The 19,292-nt window shown below is 37.5% G+C and overlaps 7 protein-coding genes across 10 annotated transcripts; 3 read left to right on the top strand and 4 right to left on the bottom strand.

Annotated features, from left to right (window-relative positions):
- Positions 1 to 231: 231 nt before the first annotated feature.
- Positions 232 to 942, bottom strand: LOC132791615 (uncharacterized). Its single transcript, XM_060800619.1, has one exon. It carries the CDS (start codon positions 917 to 919, stop codon positions 344 to 346), a length of 576 nt encoding a protein of 191 aa, XP_060656602.1. The 5' UTR covers positions 920 to 942; the 3' UTR covers positions 232 to 343.
- Positions 943 to 3,115: 2,173 nt separating this feature from the next.
- Positions 3,116 to 3,768, bottom strand: LOC132791043 (uncharacterized). Its single transcript, XM_060799823.1, has one exon. It carries the CDS (start codon positions 3,718 to 3,720, stop codon positions 3,160 to 3,162), a length of 561 nt encoding a protein of 186 aa, XP_060655806.1. The 5' UTR covers positions 3,721 to 3,768; the 3' UTR covers positions 3,116 to 3,159.
- A 607-nt stretch (positions 3,769 to 4,375) lies between these two features.
- LOC132791320 (uncharacterized) lies at positions 4,376 to 5,108 on the top strand. The gene is made up of 2 exons (XM_060800190.1): positions 4,376 to 4,479; positions 4,543 to 5,108. The coding sequence occupies exons 1-2, from the start codon at positions 4,410 to 4,412 to the stop codon at positions 5,013 to 5,015; spliced, it is 543 nt and encodes a 180-aa protein (XP_060656173.1). The 5' UTR covers positions 4,376 to 4,409; the 3' UTR covers positions 5,016 to 5,108.
- A 787-nt stretch (positions 5,109 to 5,895) lies between these two features.
- On the bottom strand, positions 5,896 to 6,555 carry LOC132790293 (uncharacterized). Its single transcript, XM_060798779.1, has one exon. It carries the CDS (start codon positions 6,503 to 6,505, stop codon positions 6,011 to 6,013), a length of 495 nt encoding a protein of 164 aa, XP_060654762.1. The 5' UTR covers positions 6,506 to 6,555; the 3' UTR covers positions 5,896 to 6,010.
- A 1,825-nt stretch (positions 6,556 to 8,380) lies between these two features.
- LOC132791405 (uncharacterized) lies at positions 8,381 to 9,182 on the top strand. Its single transcript, XM_060800300.1, has 2 exons — positions 8,381 to 8,489; positions 8,545 to 9,182. The coding sequence occupies exons 1-2, from the start codon at positions 8,420 to 8,422 to the stop codon at positions 9,003 to 9,005; spliced, it is 531 nt and encodes a 176-aa protein (XP_060656283.1). The 5' UTR covers positions 8,381 to 8,419; the 3' UTR covers positions 9,006 to 9,182.
- A 341-nt stretch (positions 9,183 to 9,523) lies between these two features.
- On the bottom strand, positions 9,524 to 13,578 carry LOC132791404 (arylsulfatase B). 3 transcript variants are annotated; one of them, XM_060800299.1, is made up of 6 exons: positions 13,512 to 13,578; positions 12,126 to 12,277; positions 11,896 to 12,055; positions 11,595 to 11,821; positions 11,110 to 11,529; positions 9,524 to 10,471 (listed from the first exon to the last, which is right to left on the bottom strand). In XM_060800299.1, exons 2-6 carry the CDS (start codon positions 12,240 to 12,242, stop codon positions 9,668 to 9,670), a joined length of 1,728 nt encoding a protein of 575 aa, XP_060656282.1. In that variant the 5' UTR covers positions 12,243 to 12,277; positions 13,512 to 13,578; the 3' UTR covers positions 9,524 to 9,667. The 3 variants fall into 3 exon arrangements, with proteins under 3 accessions (XP_060656282.1, XP_060656280.1, XP_060656281.1); XM_060800297.1 differs by having other exon boundaries at positions 13,460 to 13,547; XM_060800298.1 differs by having other exon boundaries at positions 12,126 to 12,306; positions 13,512 to 13,527.
- Positions 13,579 to 14,720: 1,142 nt separating this feature from the next.
- Positions 14,721 to 19,237, top strand: LOC132791418 (cationic amino acid transporter 2). 2 transcript variants are annotated; one of them, XM_060800316.1, is made up of 5 exons: positions 14,721 to 14,922; positions 16,805 to 17,172; positions 17,288 to 17,548; positions 17,639 to 18,421; positions 18,485 to 19,237. In XM_060800316.1, exons 1-5 carry the CDS (start codon positions 14,897 to 14,899, stop codon positions 18,931 to 18,933), a joined length of 1,887 nt encoding a protein of 628 aa, XP_060656299.1. In that variant the 5' UTR covers positions 14,721 to 14,896; the 3' UTR covers positions 18,934 to 19,237. The 2 variants fall into 2 exon arrangements, with proteins under 2 accessions (XP_060656299.1, XP_060656301.1); XM_060800318.1 differs by lacking the exon at positions 14,721 to 14,922 and adding an exon at positions 15,854 to 16,081.
- Positions 19,238 to 19,292: the final 55 nt, after the last annotated feature.

Genomic DNA, 19,292 nt, shown 5'->3' with positions numbered 1-19,292 from the left:
GCCATTGCCCTCTTGTTTATCACGTATACGCCAAGTGGCTTAATATTGTCAATGGTCAGGGGTTTTAATAAAGCGGAAGCGTTTCGTTTTCGGCCAACTTCTTGAGGTTGATAACAGAGAAACAGGTTTATCAACCGCTCTTCGCCTAATTAAATTCAGAATTAGATAAGTCAACTAATAAAAAGCCAAAGACGATTTTAAGAAGCAAACACATGTGTGATTTAAATTAGTTTCTCTTATATTTTTGTAATAATTAACTTAAACATTGAGCCAAGGACGATTTTAAGAAGCAAACACCTGTGTGATTTAAATTAGATTCTCTTATATTTTTGTAAGAATTAACTTAAACATTGAGTGGAAACCATCCATCTGGTATGAGTGGAGACCTCTCATCTGCTTTCCTTTTACGAACCAGCACTTCATACTTTTCCACTTGCCTCAAGGGAAGATTTCCATAGCGAACGATGCAGCTTCTTTGAGGAAGGTAAAGAGTTCCAATGAAGAGAGCTCCATCAGTTCGGCAGCGGCAAACGTAGACACGATCGTTAGTATTGCTCGTTCCCACTGAGACGGCATTCTTCTCTCTGTAGCCATCGTAGCTGTGCACCCAGTGATAGCTCATGGTGTCATTGGCCACTAACAATTCATAGGAAGTTGCAGTATTCGCAAGGCTTTCAGTGTTGTAGGATGCACTTCCAGTCTCGGCCACAATTCGAGCGGGCAGAATTGAGGAACTGTAGACAACGCGTCCCACGAAGTTGTCGTATCCATTGGGATCGAATCCACCAAGAACAGCGTTATCCGGGAAGTTCTTGGTCTTGTCGGAAAGAACCCAAGTATCTGTATAGTCGTAGATGCCACACTGAATGGCACCCAGGAGCTGGGCCAGGACGAGAGCTAAAAGCGAGAGTTGCTTCATTCTGAATACTGCTCGGTAATTGATCGAAGTTTGTTCTGAGGATTGTGGCGTTGCCTTTTATGTTTATATTGGTTGTAGGTGGGATTCACTTGCTGATAAGAAACCAGTGTTGTAAATCACCAATTAATGGGGGTTAACTTCGACGATCTCTTTATTGATAAGATATGCCTACATTACTTTTGTTTTTCGTGACATCTGGCGACTATACATTGATATAATACAAATTGATTAGTGCAACTCTTATATCATTTTCTTATAGAATTATCAGACAAAAGTTATTCAGGAGTGATTAAAATGCTTCCTGTTTTACAGTATACTTTATAGTGATTGGAGTAATGGTCAGGGAATCACTTGACGATAACCATCTGTTATTAATCTTAGAACCATTGGCAATAATGCATGCTATTTTTAAATTATGACGAGTTGAAATGCCTCAAACAAAAATGAAATCAATTATTATCAATTTCATAGAATTCTGAAAGCATTCGATGAAAAATGAATCGGTTGACGACTTGATCCTCTTAACAGAAGATCCTTTTAAAGAAGAAAGTGGAAGAAACTCAAGTTTTTTTTGGTTCCCTAAAAATTTGTTATTAATATCGCTTTCTATGGGGCAACAGAATTTTATATAAGAAGTAAGTATATCTCACATTAAATTAATCAGTATTCCCAGAACTCTCCAAGATGTACAAATTATGAGTCTGCTAATCGTTGTCTTCCTTGGAGTTGTTTTATGTGTGCCTTCATAATATGTTAATTAAACTTAAAGGAAAGTTAACTTTTATACATATACATTATACATAGCATTTCTCATCTTACAGATTCGCTGCTGTAGATCAATCGTATCCCCTTCCTCTAGTGGGTGGACTCGATCCTTATGGCTATAAGATCTATGTACAACAATTGCGTCCACCAATGAGGTGACCGAAACGGGCATTGCTACTGAGAATGCCTAAAATTTGTCATTCACAGCTGGAAACTATCAACTACCGACCACTTAGAATAACATGGACTATGAATGTGTTCGCATCTATTATGGTCATCTGGAAGGCAGTGCTGTTTTAGATCGAACTTTATCCCGGAACGAAAAAGTATTTATCTATCGTGGTAGCGTGGGAGGAAAAATTATTGTCGGTTCGCTGTTTTTAACTGTCATATTTAGCCGCTTGAAATATACGAAGTGTTAGTGGCCGAGGTAAAAAATAATTAGATAACTATTGAAAAAACAAGTGAGAAAGCTACAGTCGAGTGTACTCGACTGTGAGATACCCGCTACCCATTTTGAATAAAAGAAATATATTTTGCGGTATTTTTCTAAAAATATAGTACCGCATTCAAAATATACCATAGACAGCACAATATACCAGACTGTCGGCCAATGCAACTAAGAGCCCTAGTAAGTAGGCGTGTTTGCCCATACAAAAGTATTTCTTTAATAACTTCGACAATTTTTATCTGATCGCAACCAAATTTTCAAGAATCATAACTACTATAGTAATTATTATCTATACTGTAGCTTTCAAATTACGCTTGTTATTCGATTTTTTTGATTTGCGGTGGCGGAAATGGGCGTGGCAAGATCCAGTGTTTCATACGGACAGACGGACAGACACACAGACGGACAGACGGACATGGCTATATCGTCTCGGCTGTTGACGCTGATCAAGAATACATATACTTTATAGGGTCGGAGATGCCTCCTTCTACCTGTTACATACATTTCCTGCCGGCACAAAGTTATAATACCCTTCTACCCTATGGGTAGCGGGTATAATAAATGTTGATAATGAAAAGAATGTAATGCGAAAATCTGTCTTAAAAGTAAGAAAGATATAGTCGTGTGTGCTCGATTGTAAAAAAGTAAATACAGAGTGTTATTTATATTTAAATAAAGTAATTTATCGAAAAATTACTAACACAAACCGAAGGTTAAATTTATTATGAAGATACTATATTATTATTACATTAATACGTTCAAAATATACCATTGACTAAAAATTATATCAGATTTTCAACCAAAGAAACTAAGAACCTACTGCAGCAGCCTTTTTTTGCAATAAAAATTTTCTTAAATAACTAGTATTTATTATTTTAATTATTTTTTGCTTAAATATTTAAGACGAATTAGAAAAGATTGTCTTTGAGAACAATTTTCAAAATGAATGTATTTCTTTGATACAATTTCCAAATGAAAGATTTATGTTTTAAATAACATTATGCAGTTTTATTTTTATTTCAAATTAAACAAGAAGTGGCTGCCACTTGGCTAGTTTGCTTTTGCGTACCAACACCTCATATTTTTCCAACTGTCTCAAAGGAAGATTTCCATAGCGAACAATGCAAGTTCTTTGTGCGGGATAAAGAGTTCCAATGAAGAGAGCTCCATCAGTTCGGCAACGGCAAACATAGACACGTTCGTTGGTGTAGCTCGTTCCCACTGAGACTGCATTCTTCTCCCTGTAGCCATCGTAGCTGTGCACCCAGTGATAGCTCATGGTGTCATTGGCCACTAACAATTCGTATGAAGTTGCAGTATTCGCAAGGCTTTCAGTATTATAGGATGCACTTCCAGTCTCAGCCACAATTCGGGCGGGCAGAATTGAGGAACTGTAGACAACGCGTCCCACGAAATTGTCGTATCCATTGGGATCGAATCCACCGAGAACAGCGTTTTCCGGGAAGTTCTTGGTCTTGTCGGAGAGAACCCAAGTATCTGTATAGTCGTAGATGCCACACTGAATTGCACCCAGGAGCTGGGCCAGGACGAGCGCCAGAAGTGAGATTTGCTTGGCAGAATACATTTTGAATACTGCTCGGTCGTTGATCGAAGTGTGTTCTGAGGATATGTTCGGTTGTCTTTGCTGTTTATATACTTTGTTTGAGAAAATCACTTGTTGATAAGAAACTAGTGTTGTAAATCACCCTTTAATGGGGGTTAACTTCGTCAATCTATTCTTTGATTAGATATGAGTATATTACTTTTGATTTCATGACATTTGTAAACATGACAACTAAACGATTATATGACAAGCTGAGTAACACGCGACTAAAATGATTACAAATTGATTGTTTTTATGTCTTAAAATAATAAACTTTTTAGACTATAGTTGAATAGTATTATATTATCCCTGTAACATCTTTGACCAGCGAATCACTTGTTGTTGTCCGTTTCTATTGGAGTCTATTGGAGTCCTTAAATTCATTTCTTTTGCTATAAATAGTTTGTTTGTGACGAAATAAGCTACCTCAATAAAATTGAATCAACTTCCTAGAACTCTGCAATCAAATTATGTAGACATGGCGAATTGATAAGTTATATTTAATGTTAGAAATTATATTTGAAAAGTAAATTACCCGAATCGGTAGCAAAATCTAAATCGTGATTCCCCAATCAGTTTGTTATCAATGTCCATTGCGATGAGATAAATGGTAACTATATAAGAAGTACTCCCCACTTTCAAATATATCAGTATTTCAAGAACCCTTCAATATGTACAAGATTGCCTGTTTCTTGCTCGTCGCCCTCTTCGGAGTGGTTCTCTGTGTTCCCTCTCAATACGGTAAGATAACTTAATTAAATTATGAGTTTCATATTTGTAATTAAACATTTACTTTTCATACAGATTTCAACCAAAAGTGGGTGACTGGAAATCTGTCATATCCGCTTCCTAGTAATCCTCTAGTTGGTGGACTCGATCCTTATGGCTACAAAATCTATGTGGGTCGTGTCAACTTCACCGCCACAGTTGTGCCCGTGAATGTGGTGGCTGAGACAGGCATTGCGAGTGGCAACACCAACAATGTTCCCTTCCAAGCAAGGAACTATCACCTGTTGACCACCAAAGATGACCTGGACTATCAATGGATTCGCAGTTATGATGGACATCTGGAAGATTATGCAGTTACTGTGGGAACTTCTTCGTGGAACGAAATGGTTTATATTTGCCGCGCCAAGTCGGATGGAGGAATCATCATTGGATCTTTGTTCTTAACCACGAAGAGATGTCTGCTTACAGCTTTTGGATACGAGTATATTCATGCTGTCGAAAAGTACGAGGTTTTGGTGGCTGTACCAAAAAATGAAACCTCTTATTAGACAGAGACTAATAAAAGTCGTTGTGCATTTAAAAAAATATAGAAAATTAGGCAAATAAATTATATTGCATTAGAACTCATAAAAATGCATTATTAATTACCAAATTGAATTATTACTTAATAAATAATCTTGTGCTTAGCAAGTTCCAAAATGTGTGTAAAGATGAATAAGTTGTTTGTAATCAAAGAATAAATCAAAGACGCGAAAAAGTCAAAAGGAAGATTAAGCCACCTTTCCACTTAACCAGAAGTTCATCATATAAATACGACAAAGAATGAACAAAGAAGACATTTTTATTGATTATCTCAAGTAATTGGTAATAGTGAAGCAGAAGACCTTTCTCGAATACGACGAAACGAAAACGTAAAGTATTAAAGGTTGCTAGTAGGCAGGCTTTCAATACTCTATCCTTAGGCCATGATTTAAGTACTTCATTTGACGACTCTACCAAAATCTATATAAATTAAATAAAATATGAATTTAATTAATATTATTGACCGCGGCAGCTTTTTCCATATGTGAAGATAAAGATGAACTTAAGTTGTGTTAATAAATCAGTTATTTTTATTTTAGTAAAGTGAGAAATGAGATAGTGACATTTTTCGTTCGTTTTATTGCGTTATACTCTTTATTTCTTGTTCTATAGGAAACATTGTTTACTTGCTTTAAGTTCCTCTTATCTATCGCTTGTATAAATTTAGACACACGTGCAGACTAGTGCACTGCACGGGTTGAACAATTATAAACCATTTTTAATAACATTACAACCTACTTACTTTAGTGTAATAAATATTATGTATCATATATGTTATATGCTTAGCAATAAATTTTGCATAGCTGTCAAAGCGAACTCTTCCTCTATAAGAAAAACTCTATGTATTTTTTTGTGTTTTTATTTTATTTTATTTTTTTTTTTATGTTTTATTTTTTCTAATTAATAGGGAACCCAGCTAAGGGGCTTGTGCTCACGAACCAAAATCTCGTATTTGTCGTAACTATTCATTGCCAGAGTTCCATAGCGGATCAGGCACTTCTTTTTGAGCCGGGAAGAGGGTGCCGATAATCTGAGCGCTGTTTCCTCTGGCGCGGCAAATGAAGACCTGATCGTTGGTGGAGTTAGTGCCGACGGAGACGGCATTGCTCTCCCTGTAGCCATCGAAGCTGCGCACCCAGTTATAGCTCAGGGTTGCATTCGATATCAGCAAGTCGTAGGTGGTTGCAGTGCTGACCGCAGTATCAGAGTTGAAGGTGGCAACTCTGGTTTCGGCTATGACGCGAACAGGCAGAATCGAAGTTCCGGAAGTAGTGCGGCCAACGTAGAGATTGTAACCAGTAGAATCGAATCCACCGAGAACTGCGTTCTCCGGGAAGTTCTTCGTCTTGTCGGCTAGCACCCAGTTATCCGTATTGTCGTAGACGCCACCCTGGATGACAGCCAGGAGCTGGGCGAGCACGAGGGCGAGGAGCGAGAGTTGCTTGGCAGAGTACATTGTGCGAATACTGCGCGGTAGTTGATCGAAGTACGTTCTGAGGATTGTGCGGTTGCCTTTGAGGTTTATATAGCGAATCGAATAACAGATAAGCGGCAGCAATAAATTGTCTGATATTGGGGGTTAACTATTCGAGCACCTAACGTAACTTGATTAGATATGCCAAAATTGTTTTTTTGATTTCTCGAAAGTAAATGACTAATCGTCCCAATGAATATGGAATTTGTTATCAATCGATAAGTACAAGTACCAAATACAAATAAAGTGCTTCATAACGCATATCAATAGAATTAATTAACTAATATTTTCAAAGTACTCGTATTGTGCATTAAATATTCTAAAGAGTTTGGACAAAATTGAAGAGGTTTCCTAATCGCTCAGAATTAAAGAGCATTCTTTTAAATGATTCTACGTTTTTGTTGGCTCATTCTGACTTCAATGCGGTGGTCAGTGTTATTAGACCTGTCAGAGGGAATCACTTTTTGATAAGATTCGCTTTACTGCATAATATGCTATAAAAAGCCAAAAAAAAAAGCGATACTATAATTCTATAATTTCACAGAAGCCTGAAATAAGTTGTATAAATAACTGAAAGGCAAGGCTTGATAAGAAAAGTGGCTATTCAAATTAAAGTTATACACTAAGCTTAAGACTTTATTTACGTATTAATTGTTTAACAACTTGTTAATGGTAAACTCATTTTAATTAGTAATCATTTATATTGTACTATCAAAATTATAATTCTTTAATACATCATTAGTCCTTCAATTATATATAATATTTATAATTTTAAAAATGCAATTTTGTTAAATTTGAATTTTGATAATCATTTAAATATTTGAAGTTAAATGATACTTTAGATATTTTATTATATTCAAATGAATACTAATATTCTTGCATATTAACTTCTTTTCAATCATCACTGAAATAATAAATATTAATTACATTTTAATGAAAGTTTACGTGAGTTTAACTCTAAGACCAGCAGCGTATTTCATATTCTCCTCTAATGTTCTTTTAAAAAAGCAATAAGATTTTTTTTCTATATTGTTTAAATTAAGAATATTTATCTAATTTAAACTGTATAATCAATTGAAATCAAATAAAATACTCAGTGTAATGTCACATATACAATAAATAATATCAGTTTATTCAACTGACTTTTCATACATTATCGCCATCATCATTCAACATATTAATTTCTGTTGCATACTTTTAGGATTAGTGTGCTAAATACGTTACAAGTGTGGGGCATTTTCCATTTAAACTGGCATTTAATATTACGAGTAAACCATAAGAGATTTTTTACTGCGGTTTTTTGAATTATGTTACTATGTGCCCAAGGAATCTATCATAGAAAAGTGGGCAACAAAGTTCAGTGAAAAAATTATGCAAACTTTAGAGCTGTTATGCTCAAAATAACGGTTAAGTTTTTATATTTTGAGTATGAAATGCATTAATGCATTTGCCTTAAAACTTTTCTAATTAATACAATTTTAAAAAACGACTAAATACCAGAAAAAGTGGTCAAATGCCACATAGTGCATTGTGTCATATTTAAATTACAATCACAACGAAAGTAAACTTTAAAGCTATTTCCTGTAATACTTTTTTATTAGTACTACTAATTTTTTCAACTGTATTAATTATAGTTATAACTACAGAAGGTACTTTTTGGTTGCTATTAAGAAAAAGTATGCAAGACCTATAAAGCTTGCCGTATCAGGATCTGCCGGAAATGAACTTTAGAATAATCTTGTTTCGAAGAGTAATAAATTATCAATCGAACGATCTAATCTAATCATTTATTAATACAAACACATATTGTAATTGCGGTAATACATATATTCTAGCTGCTATATAAGACTATCTGTTTATTTCTTTTCTTCACTAGTTTTACAGGAACGCTTCAAGATGTGCAAAGCTACCATTCTTTTGATTGTTGGAATTTTTGCCGCAGTTCAAGCTGTGCCCTATACATATGGTAAGAGAACCTTGCAAGGCATTTAAACATCGAAACTAAGAATATCCTTGTGTAGATGCTGAGTACACTTGGGTGACTGGAAATCTGTCGGTTGCTGTGCCCGCAAATGCCGTGATCGGAGGATTCGATCCCTATGGCTACTACACTTATGTAGGACGTGTTGCCTATAGTAGCAACATCTTGCCCGCCCGCGTGGTTGCCGAGACAGGTATTGCTCACTTCAATACGGCAACCATAAGCCACAAGTTGGTCAATTATCACCTGTTGGTTACCCAGTCGAATGTCACCTTCGAGTGGATTCGCAGCTTCGATGGATATCAGGAAAAGAACGCCATTTCTGTGGGCACAACAGGCTGGAATGAACGTGTTTACATCTGTCGCGCTAAGGCTGATGGAGGTTTGCTCATCGGAACTCTATTTCGATCCAAGCAAACTTGCATCATCAAGAGCGACGATTTACCGCTGCGTCAGTTTGATAAGTACGAAACTCTTGTTGCCAGAAAAAATGTCTGCTAACTTAACATATTTGAACATGTTCAAAAGCAATTGTGATTAAAGTGGTCTACACCATTCTAGACAAAATCGGAATACTATAAAAAAAATGTGATAAGATTTTAAAAGTATTGATAAGTGAGATAACAATTGAGTTATCGCCTAATTAAAGTTGCTAGTGGCTAACTGATTATCATAGAATTGATATTGCAATAAAAAATTTTAAAAGGGGTTTCACAAAAATTTTAGCGTCGGAAAGGTTCTGCAATGCACTCATTGAAATGTACAATAAGGAAATGCTTACTTTTTTTCAGTTGTTTGAGTATTTAAAGAAATTTTACTGAAGTTAAATTTGAATGATATACAAAACTGAAGTTCAACATCAACTGCAAATAATCATTAAAAAAAAAAATAAAAATCAAAAAAATAAAGAAAAATAAATAAAAATTTATATTTTTTGAAAAGACAAGAAATTTCTTTACACATTTAGTCATTATTTCTTTTAAAATATAAAGGATTTAATTGAAATAAAAAAGCAGATGTTTAAAATCAACTTTGAAGCACACTTTACTAATACCTTATAGATTATAGATTAACATGTGAAACTAATTACTGTATTACAATAACAATTACAGTCTACAAAAATACAGACATATTTACAGTATTAATATCCATTTGAAATACATTCAGTAAGACCACCAAATCCACATTAAAGTCACTAGAAAATACTCGAAGTACATTGGTAACCTAGAGACGCCTGCATTACGTTCATCTTGCCACCAGGTCCACTCGTTGTTATAATAGCGTGGATCACACTGAGGATCAGCGGGTTTATTACCCGGTGGACGTGCTTTTCTATTGAATTCCTCAATGCGTTGAAGGTATTCGGTAATGAAGCGCCCATCGCGCATCTTCTCGTAGATATTGTTCTGCTCACAGGGATCCTCGTCCATGTCGAAGACACAGAGACCCTCTAGAGGCAGACAAGGTACATCGTCGGGCTGAGGTTCTCGACACTTCACAGTGGCTTCCTCTCGCATCGAAGAAATGTTTATGGAAGCCAAGTTACCACGCAGCTCCTGCAACTGCTGCCACACACTGGTGTTCCTTATTACCTCTTCGTAGTGATCGGCCCGAGGATCGGATTGATTGTGACGCACCGATAGCCAGCCATCGTATTGCCCACCGGACGTGGTGCCATTCACAAACTTCCATCTGCCGTGCACATATGACACATAAGGCACCGAGTTGTCAATGTTGTGCACAATCTCCCGCTCCACTGCATCGTAGTCATACATCAGAGCTGGCCACAGATTGAGGCCATCCAACTGCAAGGAACTGTTCAACTGAATGCCAGCAGCAGCTGCCAGCGTGGGCAGCACATCGCCAATGTAGAAACGCTGTCGCCAAACTCGCCCAAGTCGTGAGAATCGCTTGCTCCAAATGGCTGCCGAGGAGCGTATTCCGCCCTCCCAAGGCGAGTGTTTTTGCTGTGATTTCGGATACATTAGGAGAATATAAGTAAGCTTTTAATGGCATGTCGAAGATTAAATATACAAAAATATTTTAGCAAGCAATCAATATTTAGCATTATTTTGGCAGAGACTACAACATAATTATTAATGATTAGTTGTGAGTTTTACGGAAGCATAAATCAAACCGAATGAATACTTTGACTTGTCTTAAGCAAAGTCTTTCCTATGGTAGCTTCATTATAGCTCTATTGAATGTGAGTAGAAGTCTTATGTACAGTAAATTTAGTTAGATTGCATGAAACATTAACAAATGACTTGTGATGCGACTTGCGGTATTTTGGAAGAAACAATTTGACTTAGGCAAAGTTTTCCTCTTAGAGTTCTATTATGCATCTGCAGTAGTATTATATTCATTAATAAACATTAACGAATGACATGACTTGGCAGCAAAATAAAGAAACAATTTGGTCTAACTAAATTTAAAATTTTCGAGAGCTAGAAGCTTTATATAATACCCCTAATTAACTGTCTGCAATAAAGATAGATAATTTAAGAACTGAAAGAATATTTAGCTTCAAAAAGAGACTCACAGATAGGATAGAGGAAACCCTTTCTGAATAAGATTAAGATAGACATTTTAGCAAACTACTCACGCCTCTCAAAGGATAGTTGGATGCTGTGGTGGAGTGCTCTCCCAGCGTCGGACCTCCGTTATCAGACAGGAACAGAACAATGCTGTGCTCTAAAAGCTGCTGTTGAGCCAGAGCATCAATGACACGACCCACGCTCTTGTCCAGCCGTGACACCATCGCTGCATAGTATCGCTCGGTGACATTTGTGAGATACTCGAATTGAGCCAACTCTTCCATGGGCGCTTGCATGGGATCATCGGTGTTGGCTGCATGTGGAGCCAGATGGCTGAGCAGCAGGAACAATGGTTGAGCACTGGCATTGTGTGTGGTGATCAGCTCGACGGCAGCATCGGTTAGCACATCGGTGACATAGTGACCCACTTGATCGCGTGAGACCTTCAGATCATTGCGAAAGTCGTGTCCACGTGCATAAGGTTTGCCCTGGGTTGAAAAAGAACTATGATTAATTACTATTTTGGAAGAATATTTTGTATTATATGTTTTACATTCTGTTGGTAAGTCTGATCGTAGTAATCCACATAGGCGCCCAGATAGCCCAAGTGATGATCGAAGCCTCTTTCGGTGGGCGTATAATTGCGCTGGAACATGCCCAGATGCCATTTGCCCAGCAGATTCGTGCGATAGCCACTGGAGCGAAAGATCTGTGCCATGGTTGTCTCATTTAAAGGCAAACCCCAGGGCTGATCGTTGACAATCACATATTGCTGCATGCCTACGAATATCAAACTGGTTAATACGTAATGCTCTCGCAAGTTGAATGAACTCTTTCGATGATGATTCACTTACCTGTATTAATGGGATACTTGCCGGTGAGCAGCGCCGCTCGACTGGGCGTGCACATGGCGGGTGTGTAGAGATCGTTGATGATCACTCCGTTGTAGGCCAGTGCATCGATGTTGGGCGTGAGGAAACGATTCGATCCTCGGAAACTGACATCATCGAAACCCTGCGAAGGAAAATACCAATATTCTTATATGTATATACAAACTTAGAACTTATTAAACATCGGATATTACCAGATCATCTGCCATGATAATAATAATATGCGGCTTGCGACCCTCATCTTCGTCGTCTTGGCACACTGCCAACGTTAGGGCCAATATTAGAGCCAATAGTAGAACGAGAGTTTGCATTATGCCGATTCAGAGCTCAGAACGGGGCCGTGTAACTAAAAATAAATTAGAAATAAAACAATAGCTTGCAATTTGCATAATGAATGGAAATTAGTTAGCGCACGTTTCGAAAATGTTTGGTAAAAGCTCAACTTGAATTACGGATTGTTTATAAATATATCTTGATGTTTGTCAGCAAATTAATATTAACTCTGAGTAATAAGTTTGTATTGTTATTGATTACAAGTAAAAAGCTTATATCTAATTAACCATATTTTAGTTTAGTTTACTTTAACTGTTCCCAAAAGCCATGAAATTAAATTGTGCATTTAACGACAGCTCTGAAATATTTATATACAAGTATTTTACGATCTTTTGCACCTTTTCTTTTTTTAATTGTATTTGCTAATCTTTCGGAGCTGAATAATAATACTACTCATCGCAAGCTCAACAAGTTCTTGTCGTTTAATTAATTTACAGATTAAAACAAGCATGACTCGTTCTTTTCAATTTGTATTTTCTGTGGAATGATACCCTGTATTTTGCATCCATAGAAAAACAATATCTAATTGATTATTATTTTAATATCACTTCACAGAGAATCCCCTTTATCGTTGTCACAAAATCTACACATTTTTTTTGTTTCAAACACAGGGTATGTAATTTTTTTTTCAAATTTAATAAGCTGCGACAATTTGCCACGCAAAATTATTCAAGCTATTCAGATCAAAGCGTATATATTACATTTTCAAACACCACTTGATTCATATATTTTAATTTGGTTTCATCTCATTAAGGGTATTAAGGGTAAAATTATTCAAGCTATTCGGATTAAAGTGTATATATTACATTTTCAAACATCACTTGATTCATATATTTTAATTTGGTTTCATCTCATTAAGGGTAATAAGCAAAATCCATGAGTTACTAGAAAAACAATGGTAATCATTTATGTCATAACATTGTTTTCCACATTATTAATCAACATTAAACAATGGAATTATTAACAATTGATCATTAATTTGTATGTTAAATAAACAACAACCATCGTATCACTAAAACTTCAAGTATACTTCATTTGACTTTCAAAATGTAAGTAAATAATTAACAGTTTGTTAGCAAAATCACAAAGATTTCATAGTCAAATCCATCGTATCTCGAAAATTGTTTGTACCGTTGTTTTCACACACATTTATTTGCAATAAAAATTAAGCTTATCTGCTTTGAGAATGCATTACCCTAGCACGCCCGATTATTTGTATATACGCAGAGCAAAAGACCCGCACTTACGATCCAAAACAAAGCAGCGACGCCGTCTGCACTTGTTGAGAGCGCATTTACTACTGTCACTCCATGAAGCGTGGGACCGGTTGTTTGTTTTTTCATTTATTCTCTCATTGTGGGTGATAAACAAAGATCATTGGAGCGAAGAGCGTGGAGAACAAAGATACAATTTTGGACTCAACATTTTTAAAGCATACTTTTAGGATAACGAAAATAAAATATGTTTCATTAATGAGATGTCAAGTAAATTTAAAGGGCAGATAATATAGGGAACGAAATAATTGTTATCAAGAAATAAGCAAAGCATAGATTTAATTAATTGAGATTACAATATTTTTATTGTATCGATGCATATCCACAAAAACATTGAAAACCATATGCTTAGATGTTGATTATAATATTAACTTTTTTTCAATTAGAAATTGGGAATATTTTTATTTATATTTATAATATTTATTTATCCAAAAATCTTGCCTTGTGAAATTTTCGTAAGTTCATGCGATAATTTCGGGGAATTGCGTCAAATTAATAGCCAGAAGTTTCTAATGTTTGCTGATTCGATGAAATTATTCATATTTATTTGTTTATTATTGATTTCAGATAACGTCAGACCAAAGCACATGATTCATAACAATTAAATAACTCCACATGCCGTCAAATTATGGTGGTCATAAAATCAAATCATAAAATTGGGAGTTTATAAAGTGGAAAGTATCAATCACAGTGAACTGATGTTTATAAACAAATTTTGATTAGCATATAAGGGTTAATTTGATGTAGTAAACACGTCTTAAAAATCTGTTTAAAGACGTCACGCTGTCAAACAAAAACCAAAAAAAAAAAATAAAGAATAAAAAAATGTCCAAACAAATGTTTTCTTTACTTAGAAATTGGGGTATGGTAAAAGCTAAACTGATGCAATGTCTAGCGGCAGTTGAATCAGCTCTAAAAGGTAGAAAAGAAAGAGAGCAAGAGAGAGTGAATTTTGCCGGCTGCAAACACAATTGAGAGCTTTTTTGGGGTTGTCAGGTCAAGTCAAGCGCCACATAAACAAAGTCAGTAGATATCAGTATATGGCCGCAATTTGTGTTGTTGACAACCCAGTTACTCTCTCTCTTTCCGTGGCTCTCTCGCGCCAAAAAACTAGCGCGAGCATAAAGCAGCTGGCAGTCGTCTTAGTTGTTGTAGGATTGTTTTTGGCTCAAGCAGAGCGAAGCACATGTCTTTTGTGCAGTAGTACGTTCACTCTCCTCGCAGCTGCTTCTTTGGCACGCTTCGGATTCCAGAAATACGTTTATGTTGAAATTTTGAGATTGATTTTGATGACAGAAAGCAGACAGTCGAGACTGATTCAACTGATCGAAATTGGAATATTCAACACATAAAACAAAATGGACGAACTATCCGAGTTCTTAGAGTAAGTACTTCGTACAAATAGTGTTCTCGATTGTACTCAGTGTGAAACTGGCATTGACACGCACGCTAAAAGTGTCTAAAATTAGCGTTGAATGCAAGCAAATAGTGGTCTTATTTTTAGCCAGCATTTAACACCCACCTGACAACCACGCGAAATGTGCCGCATAACCGTATAAACAAAAACCCCACAGCGCTGCAAATTAATTTACCAAACAATATTAACTAAGTAATAATGTAATAAAATAAACGGCAAAACTCCACAACACGAACTCTGATTGCTCACCCGAGAAATTCCCTGTAGAAAGAGAGCACGAAAGAGAGGAGTAAATAGAAGTCGAAGTAGACGTAGACGTAGACGTAGAAATAGATAACAAAAACCAAAACAAATGAACAGACAGTTTTTAAGATAAGCAAAGAACAACACAGCATTAGATTGTAAAGCATAAACAACTAATTTAATTAAATTAAATAATTTATATTAGTGTAATTTTTCTACAATTAGTGTATTCAACCCTTTAGGAATGATTTTTAATGCTAGTTTTAAAATACAAACCGCTAATCGTACACAGCCCCTAAAGGTCGTATGATGTAAGCTGGTTCAACCCCGGTTTGTTTTATAGTTAGCCAAACTGACCGGTTGTTAATTAGCCACATCAACAAACACAACACAACCCCAACTGGGCAGACGTCACTTGTGTTTACCAGCGAAATCTCTCTCTGCGGTTTCGCGGTGGGTCACTTTTGAGATGTGATGATCGATCGATCGCATCGATCGGTAGCAGAGAACTCACCCCACCCGCGTACCCCCAAAAGCGTGCTCAACATTTCGTCTTTCCGCTGCTGGAAATTCACCACGATCGCAAGTCTCGTAGCGGTATTTAACGGCGTTCGTATTCACGTTAACTGCTCAGACGTAATTCGAGCGCTAGCGACAGCTACTCGAGACCTCAAATTCAATTTAGAACGAAATCGAAACCATTTAATATTTATATTGATATCGGAATTTGATTCGGTACATTTGCAAACGGCGCCTATTATGGGCTATTTGTTGTGATATTCGAAGAATTCTTTCTTTCAAAAAGAAACATTTTGTGCGACAAAAACAGTGATTGACATTTGATATAAGTTTTGACTGAAAGGATTACTCATTTTACTAGCAGGTGAGAATGTGGGAAACATTAATTATTTCGGTAATCAAAAAACATACAAATTTATATTTATCTCTTCTCAATTATTCCTTTTTTTGATCTTTAGTGGTGAGCCTCTAAGTGGGGTACTTCTTCCAAAAAATTCTTAAATAAACTTTTCTAAATAGACTTCGAAAAATGTTTTGTTATGATCAATAAATTTCATCAGCTGCAATTGCTGATGAGTATCCATAAAGATCACAAGACTTCCGATATATGTATATACATATATTATGTTGTTCCTTAATCTTTGCTATTGTTGACATCGATCAATCAACAATCATTTATTCGTCACTTAGTCATAATGTGGATAATTTCCCAGACGATCACAAGACTCTAGATTAAAGTGGCTTTCGCGTGGCAATCTAGCGAGAAGACTATACTATAAAAATCTGCTCTATACATCGCGCATTAACACCCGCGCACTAATTAGCTTATGGTTAGTTATAAATGATCGATGTCATGGATGGGGGAACCGATCTTCCAGCCAAATCTCAGAACCACCCACCGCGACCCGCTTTCAAAGTGTTATTTGTTGTATACATAAGTTTGACATACAATTGGGGAACGTGTTAATATGTCGATTCGATTAACATGGGTGTATAAATAATTACACATGGGTTCAAAACACACTCGAACAATTCGATTGGCTAAGCAAAAAATTCAATTGTGTCTTGTCATCATTTCTTCTTCCAGTATGCCCAATTGGAGCGTGACCAATGCTTTTCGCGTGCTCACACGCCGCAAGCCACTGGAGGATTCCACGGAATCCAAGTTGGCCAAGGTGCTGTCCGCATTCGATTTGACTGCCTTGGGTATTGGTAGCACCCTGGGAGTGGGTGTCTATGTGCTGGCTGGTGAGGTGTCCAAGAGTCATGCAGGTCCTGCGGTGGTGCTGAGTTTCCTCATTGCTGCCATCGCCTCGATCTTTGCGGGTCTCTGCTATGCCGAGTTTGGAGCACGTGTACCTAAGGCGGGCTCCGCATACATCTACAGCTATGTGACCATTGGAGAGTTCATTGCTTTTCTCATTGGCTGGAATCTCATCTTAGAGTACGCAATCGGTAAGTTTTATTGGCGGCGCCGACGTCTAATTGATCAAATTAATTGGTTAGCATATCGCACAAAAATCCACACATAAAATATTTGATTGTATATCAAATTTATTTTGTTTCGCAGGTTCCGCGAGTGTCGTCAAAGGGCTGAGCACATATCTGGACTCGTTGTGCGGATATGCGATGCGAGACTTTCTCGCTGAGCATCTGCCCATGAATGTCCAGGGTTTGAGTGCGTATCCGGATCTGTTTGCCTTCATTGTCACCATTCTCTTCTCGTGGGCAATTGCCTCTGGTGCAAAAGAATCCACCAGAGTGAATAACATATTCACCATGCTCAACTTGGGCGTTGTGCTGTTCGTGATCATTGCAGGACTCTTCAAGGGTGAGTTGCAGACTTGATTGATTTACTATTAACTGGATATTTCTTAGTTTGAATCAATCAACTAATTTCCGCAATACTTTCTCTTTATAGTTTCCAGCAGCAACTGGAGCATTCCAAAGTCGCAAGTGCCGGAGGGTTATGGTAACGGCGGCTTCATGCCTTACGGCGTCTCTGGCGTCATTAAAGGCGCCGCAGTCTGTTTCTATGGCTTCATTGGCTTCGATTGCATTGCCACGGCTGGGGAGGAGGCCAAGAACCCCAAGAAATCAATTCCATTCGCTGTGATCGTATCACTGGGCATGATCTTTCTTGCCTACTTCGGTGTCTCCACCGTGCTCACCATGATGCTGCCGTATTATGCCCAGGACGAGAGTGCTCCACTGCCGCATGTGTTTCGCATCTATGGCTGGCATGTGGCCGAGTATGTGGTGACTATTGGTGCCATGTTTGGACTGTGCGCCAGTCTGATGGGTGCCATGTTCCCTCTGCCACGCATTGTCTTTGCCATGTCCAACGATGGACTGTTGTTCAAGTGTCTCGGCGAGATTAGCACCAAGTACAAGACACCCTTCAAGGGCACCATGCTCACAGGGTTGTTGTGCGGCATTCTGGCTGCCATCTTCAACCTGAGCCAGCTGGTCAACATGATGTCCATTGGTACACTGCTCGCCTACTCCATGGTGGCCAGTTGTGTGCTCATGCTGCGCTACGAGGTCGACGAACGTCGTGACAGTCGCATTCTGGGCAACGGTCGTATTGCCATGGGTCAGGAGCAGCCTTGCGCGCTATGGCGACGTCTGCTCAATCTCAATGGTCAGACGATATCCACCAGGCAGACAGCGCGCATTGTCACCGGCACCGTGACAATGTTCTGTAAGTTGAATTGAATGCTAGTACTATTATTCTTATGGCTAATCAAGAATTTCTCATCCACAGCCATTTGGAGCTTTGTATTCTCGCAATTTCTGACCAAATTCGAGGAGGATTTGGCCAACACCACGCAGTTGGATGTCTGGCTGCTAATACTCGCCAGCATACCTCTCATACTGATGCTGTACATCATCTCGCGCCAACCCACCTCGGGTGTGCAGCTGTCATTCAAGGTGCCTCTAGTGCCTTGGGTGCCCGGTGTTTCCATACTGATCAACATCTATCTGATGATCAAACTGGATATCTTGACGTGGGTGCGCTTCAGCATATGGATCAGTATTGGACTGGCGATCTATCTGTCGTATAGCATACGACACAGTCGTCTACGCCAGCGAGAACAGCGAAACAATTCCATTGCCATGATGCGGGATGCCAGCGATACTGCGCTGCTCAGTCAGGAGCGTTCCAAATACGGCAACGAAGTGCCGCTGATATTGATGCACAGCTCCTCCTAAGTGCTCTGATATTTTGTATTTTACTGCAAACACAACAAAAGAAAAGATATTTGTATTAAGCCTAAGACTAAGTTGCACTCTTTATCATCACACACACATGCACAAACACACTTCACACACACAGCATACTTCACTTCACAAGCAACGCTCTCATATTTATTATGTATGTGAATATACGTAAATTATGTCGTGCTCGAAATGCTTCTACCATCATATTTAATAATTATAAATAGAAACCAAAAATTGTTTACAAACTACAGTAAGAAAAGCTTGAAGCAATAAACTAGTTGAAAATAGCATTAAATATTGTTTTTTTATTATTGGTAAATGGGAAAAATATATTATTTTTGAAATTCCCG

This window comes from Drosophila nasuta, chromosome 3 (genome assembly GCF_023558535.2).
Source record: "Drosophila nasuta strain 15112-1781.00 chromosome 3, ASM2355853v1, whole genome shotgun sequence".
Lineage (NCBI taxonomy): Eukaryota > Metazoa > Arthropoda > Insecta > Diptera > Drosophilidae > Drosophila > Drosophila nasuta.
This window is presented reverse-complemented; position numbering and strand designations above follow the sequence as displayed.

Excerpts from the sequence above, each read along its gene's own strand:
- LOC132791615 (XM_060800619.1), bottom strand. The coding sequence starts at position 919 with ATGAAGCAACTCTCGCTTTTAGCTCTCGTCCTGGCCCAGCTCCTGGGT.
- LOC132791043 (XM_060799823.1), bottom strand. The coding sequence starts at position 3,720 with ATGTATTCTGCCAAGCAAATCTCACTTCTGGCGCTCGTCCTGGCCCAG.
- LOC132791320 (XM_060800190.1), top strand. The coding sequence starts at position 4,410 with ATGTACAAGATTGCCTGTTTCTTGCTCGTCGCCCTCTTCGGAGTGGTT. Across the intron at positions 4,480-4,542 it reads CTGTGTTCCCTCTCAATACG|ATTTCAACCAAAAGTGGGTG; the intron begins GTAAGATAACTT and ends CTTTTCATACAG.
- LOC132790293 (XM_060798779.1), bottom strand. The coding sequence starts at position 6,505 with ATGTACTCTGCCAAGCAACTCTCGCTCCTCGCCCTCGTGCTCGCCCAG.
- LOC132791405 (XM_060800300.1), top strand. The coding sequence starts at position 8,420 with ATGTGCAAAGCTACCATTCTTTTGATTGTTGGAATTTTTGCCGCAGTT. Across the intron at positions 8,490-8,544 it reads AGCTGTGCCCTATACATATG|ATGCTGAGTACACTTGGGTG; the intron begins GTAAGAGAACCT and ends ATCCTTGTGTAG.
- LOC132791404 (XM_060800299.1), bottom strand. The coding sequence starts at position 12,242 with ATGCAAACTCTCGTTCTACTATTGGCTCTAATATTGGCCCTAACGTTG. Across the intron at positions 11,530-11,594 it reads ATCAGACTTACCAACAGAAT|GGCAAACCTTATGCACGTGG; the intron begins GTAAAACATATA and ends TTTTCAACCCAG. Across the intron at positions 10,472-11,109 it reads CCAACTATCCTTTGAGAGGC|CAAAAACACTCGCCTTGGGA; the intron begins GTGAGTAGTTTG and ends CCGAAATCACAG.
- LOC132791418 (XM_060800316.1), top strand. The coding sequence starts at position 14,897 with ATGGACGAACTATCCGAGTTCTTAGA. Across the intron at positions 17,549-17,638 it reads CATTGCAGGACTCTTCAAGG|TTTCCAGCAGCAACTGGAGC; the intron begins GTGAGTTGCAGA and ends TTCTCTTTATAG. Across the intron at positions 18,422-18,484 it reads CGGCACCGTGACAATGTTCT|CCATTTGGAGCTTTGTATTC; the intron begins GTAAGTTGAATT and ends TCTCATCCACAG.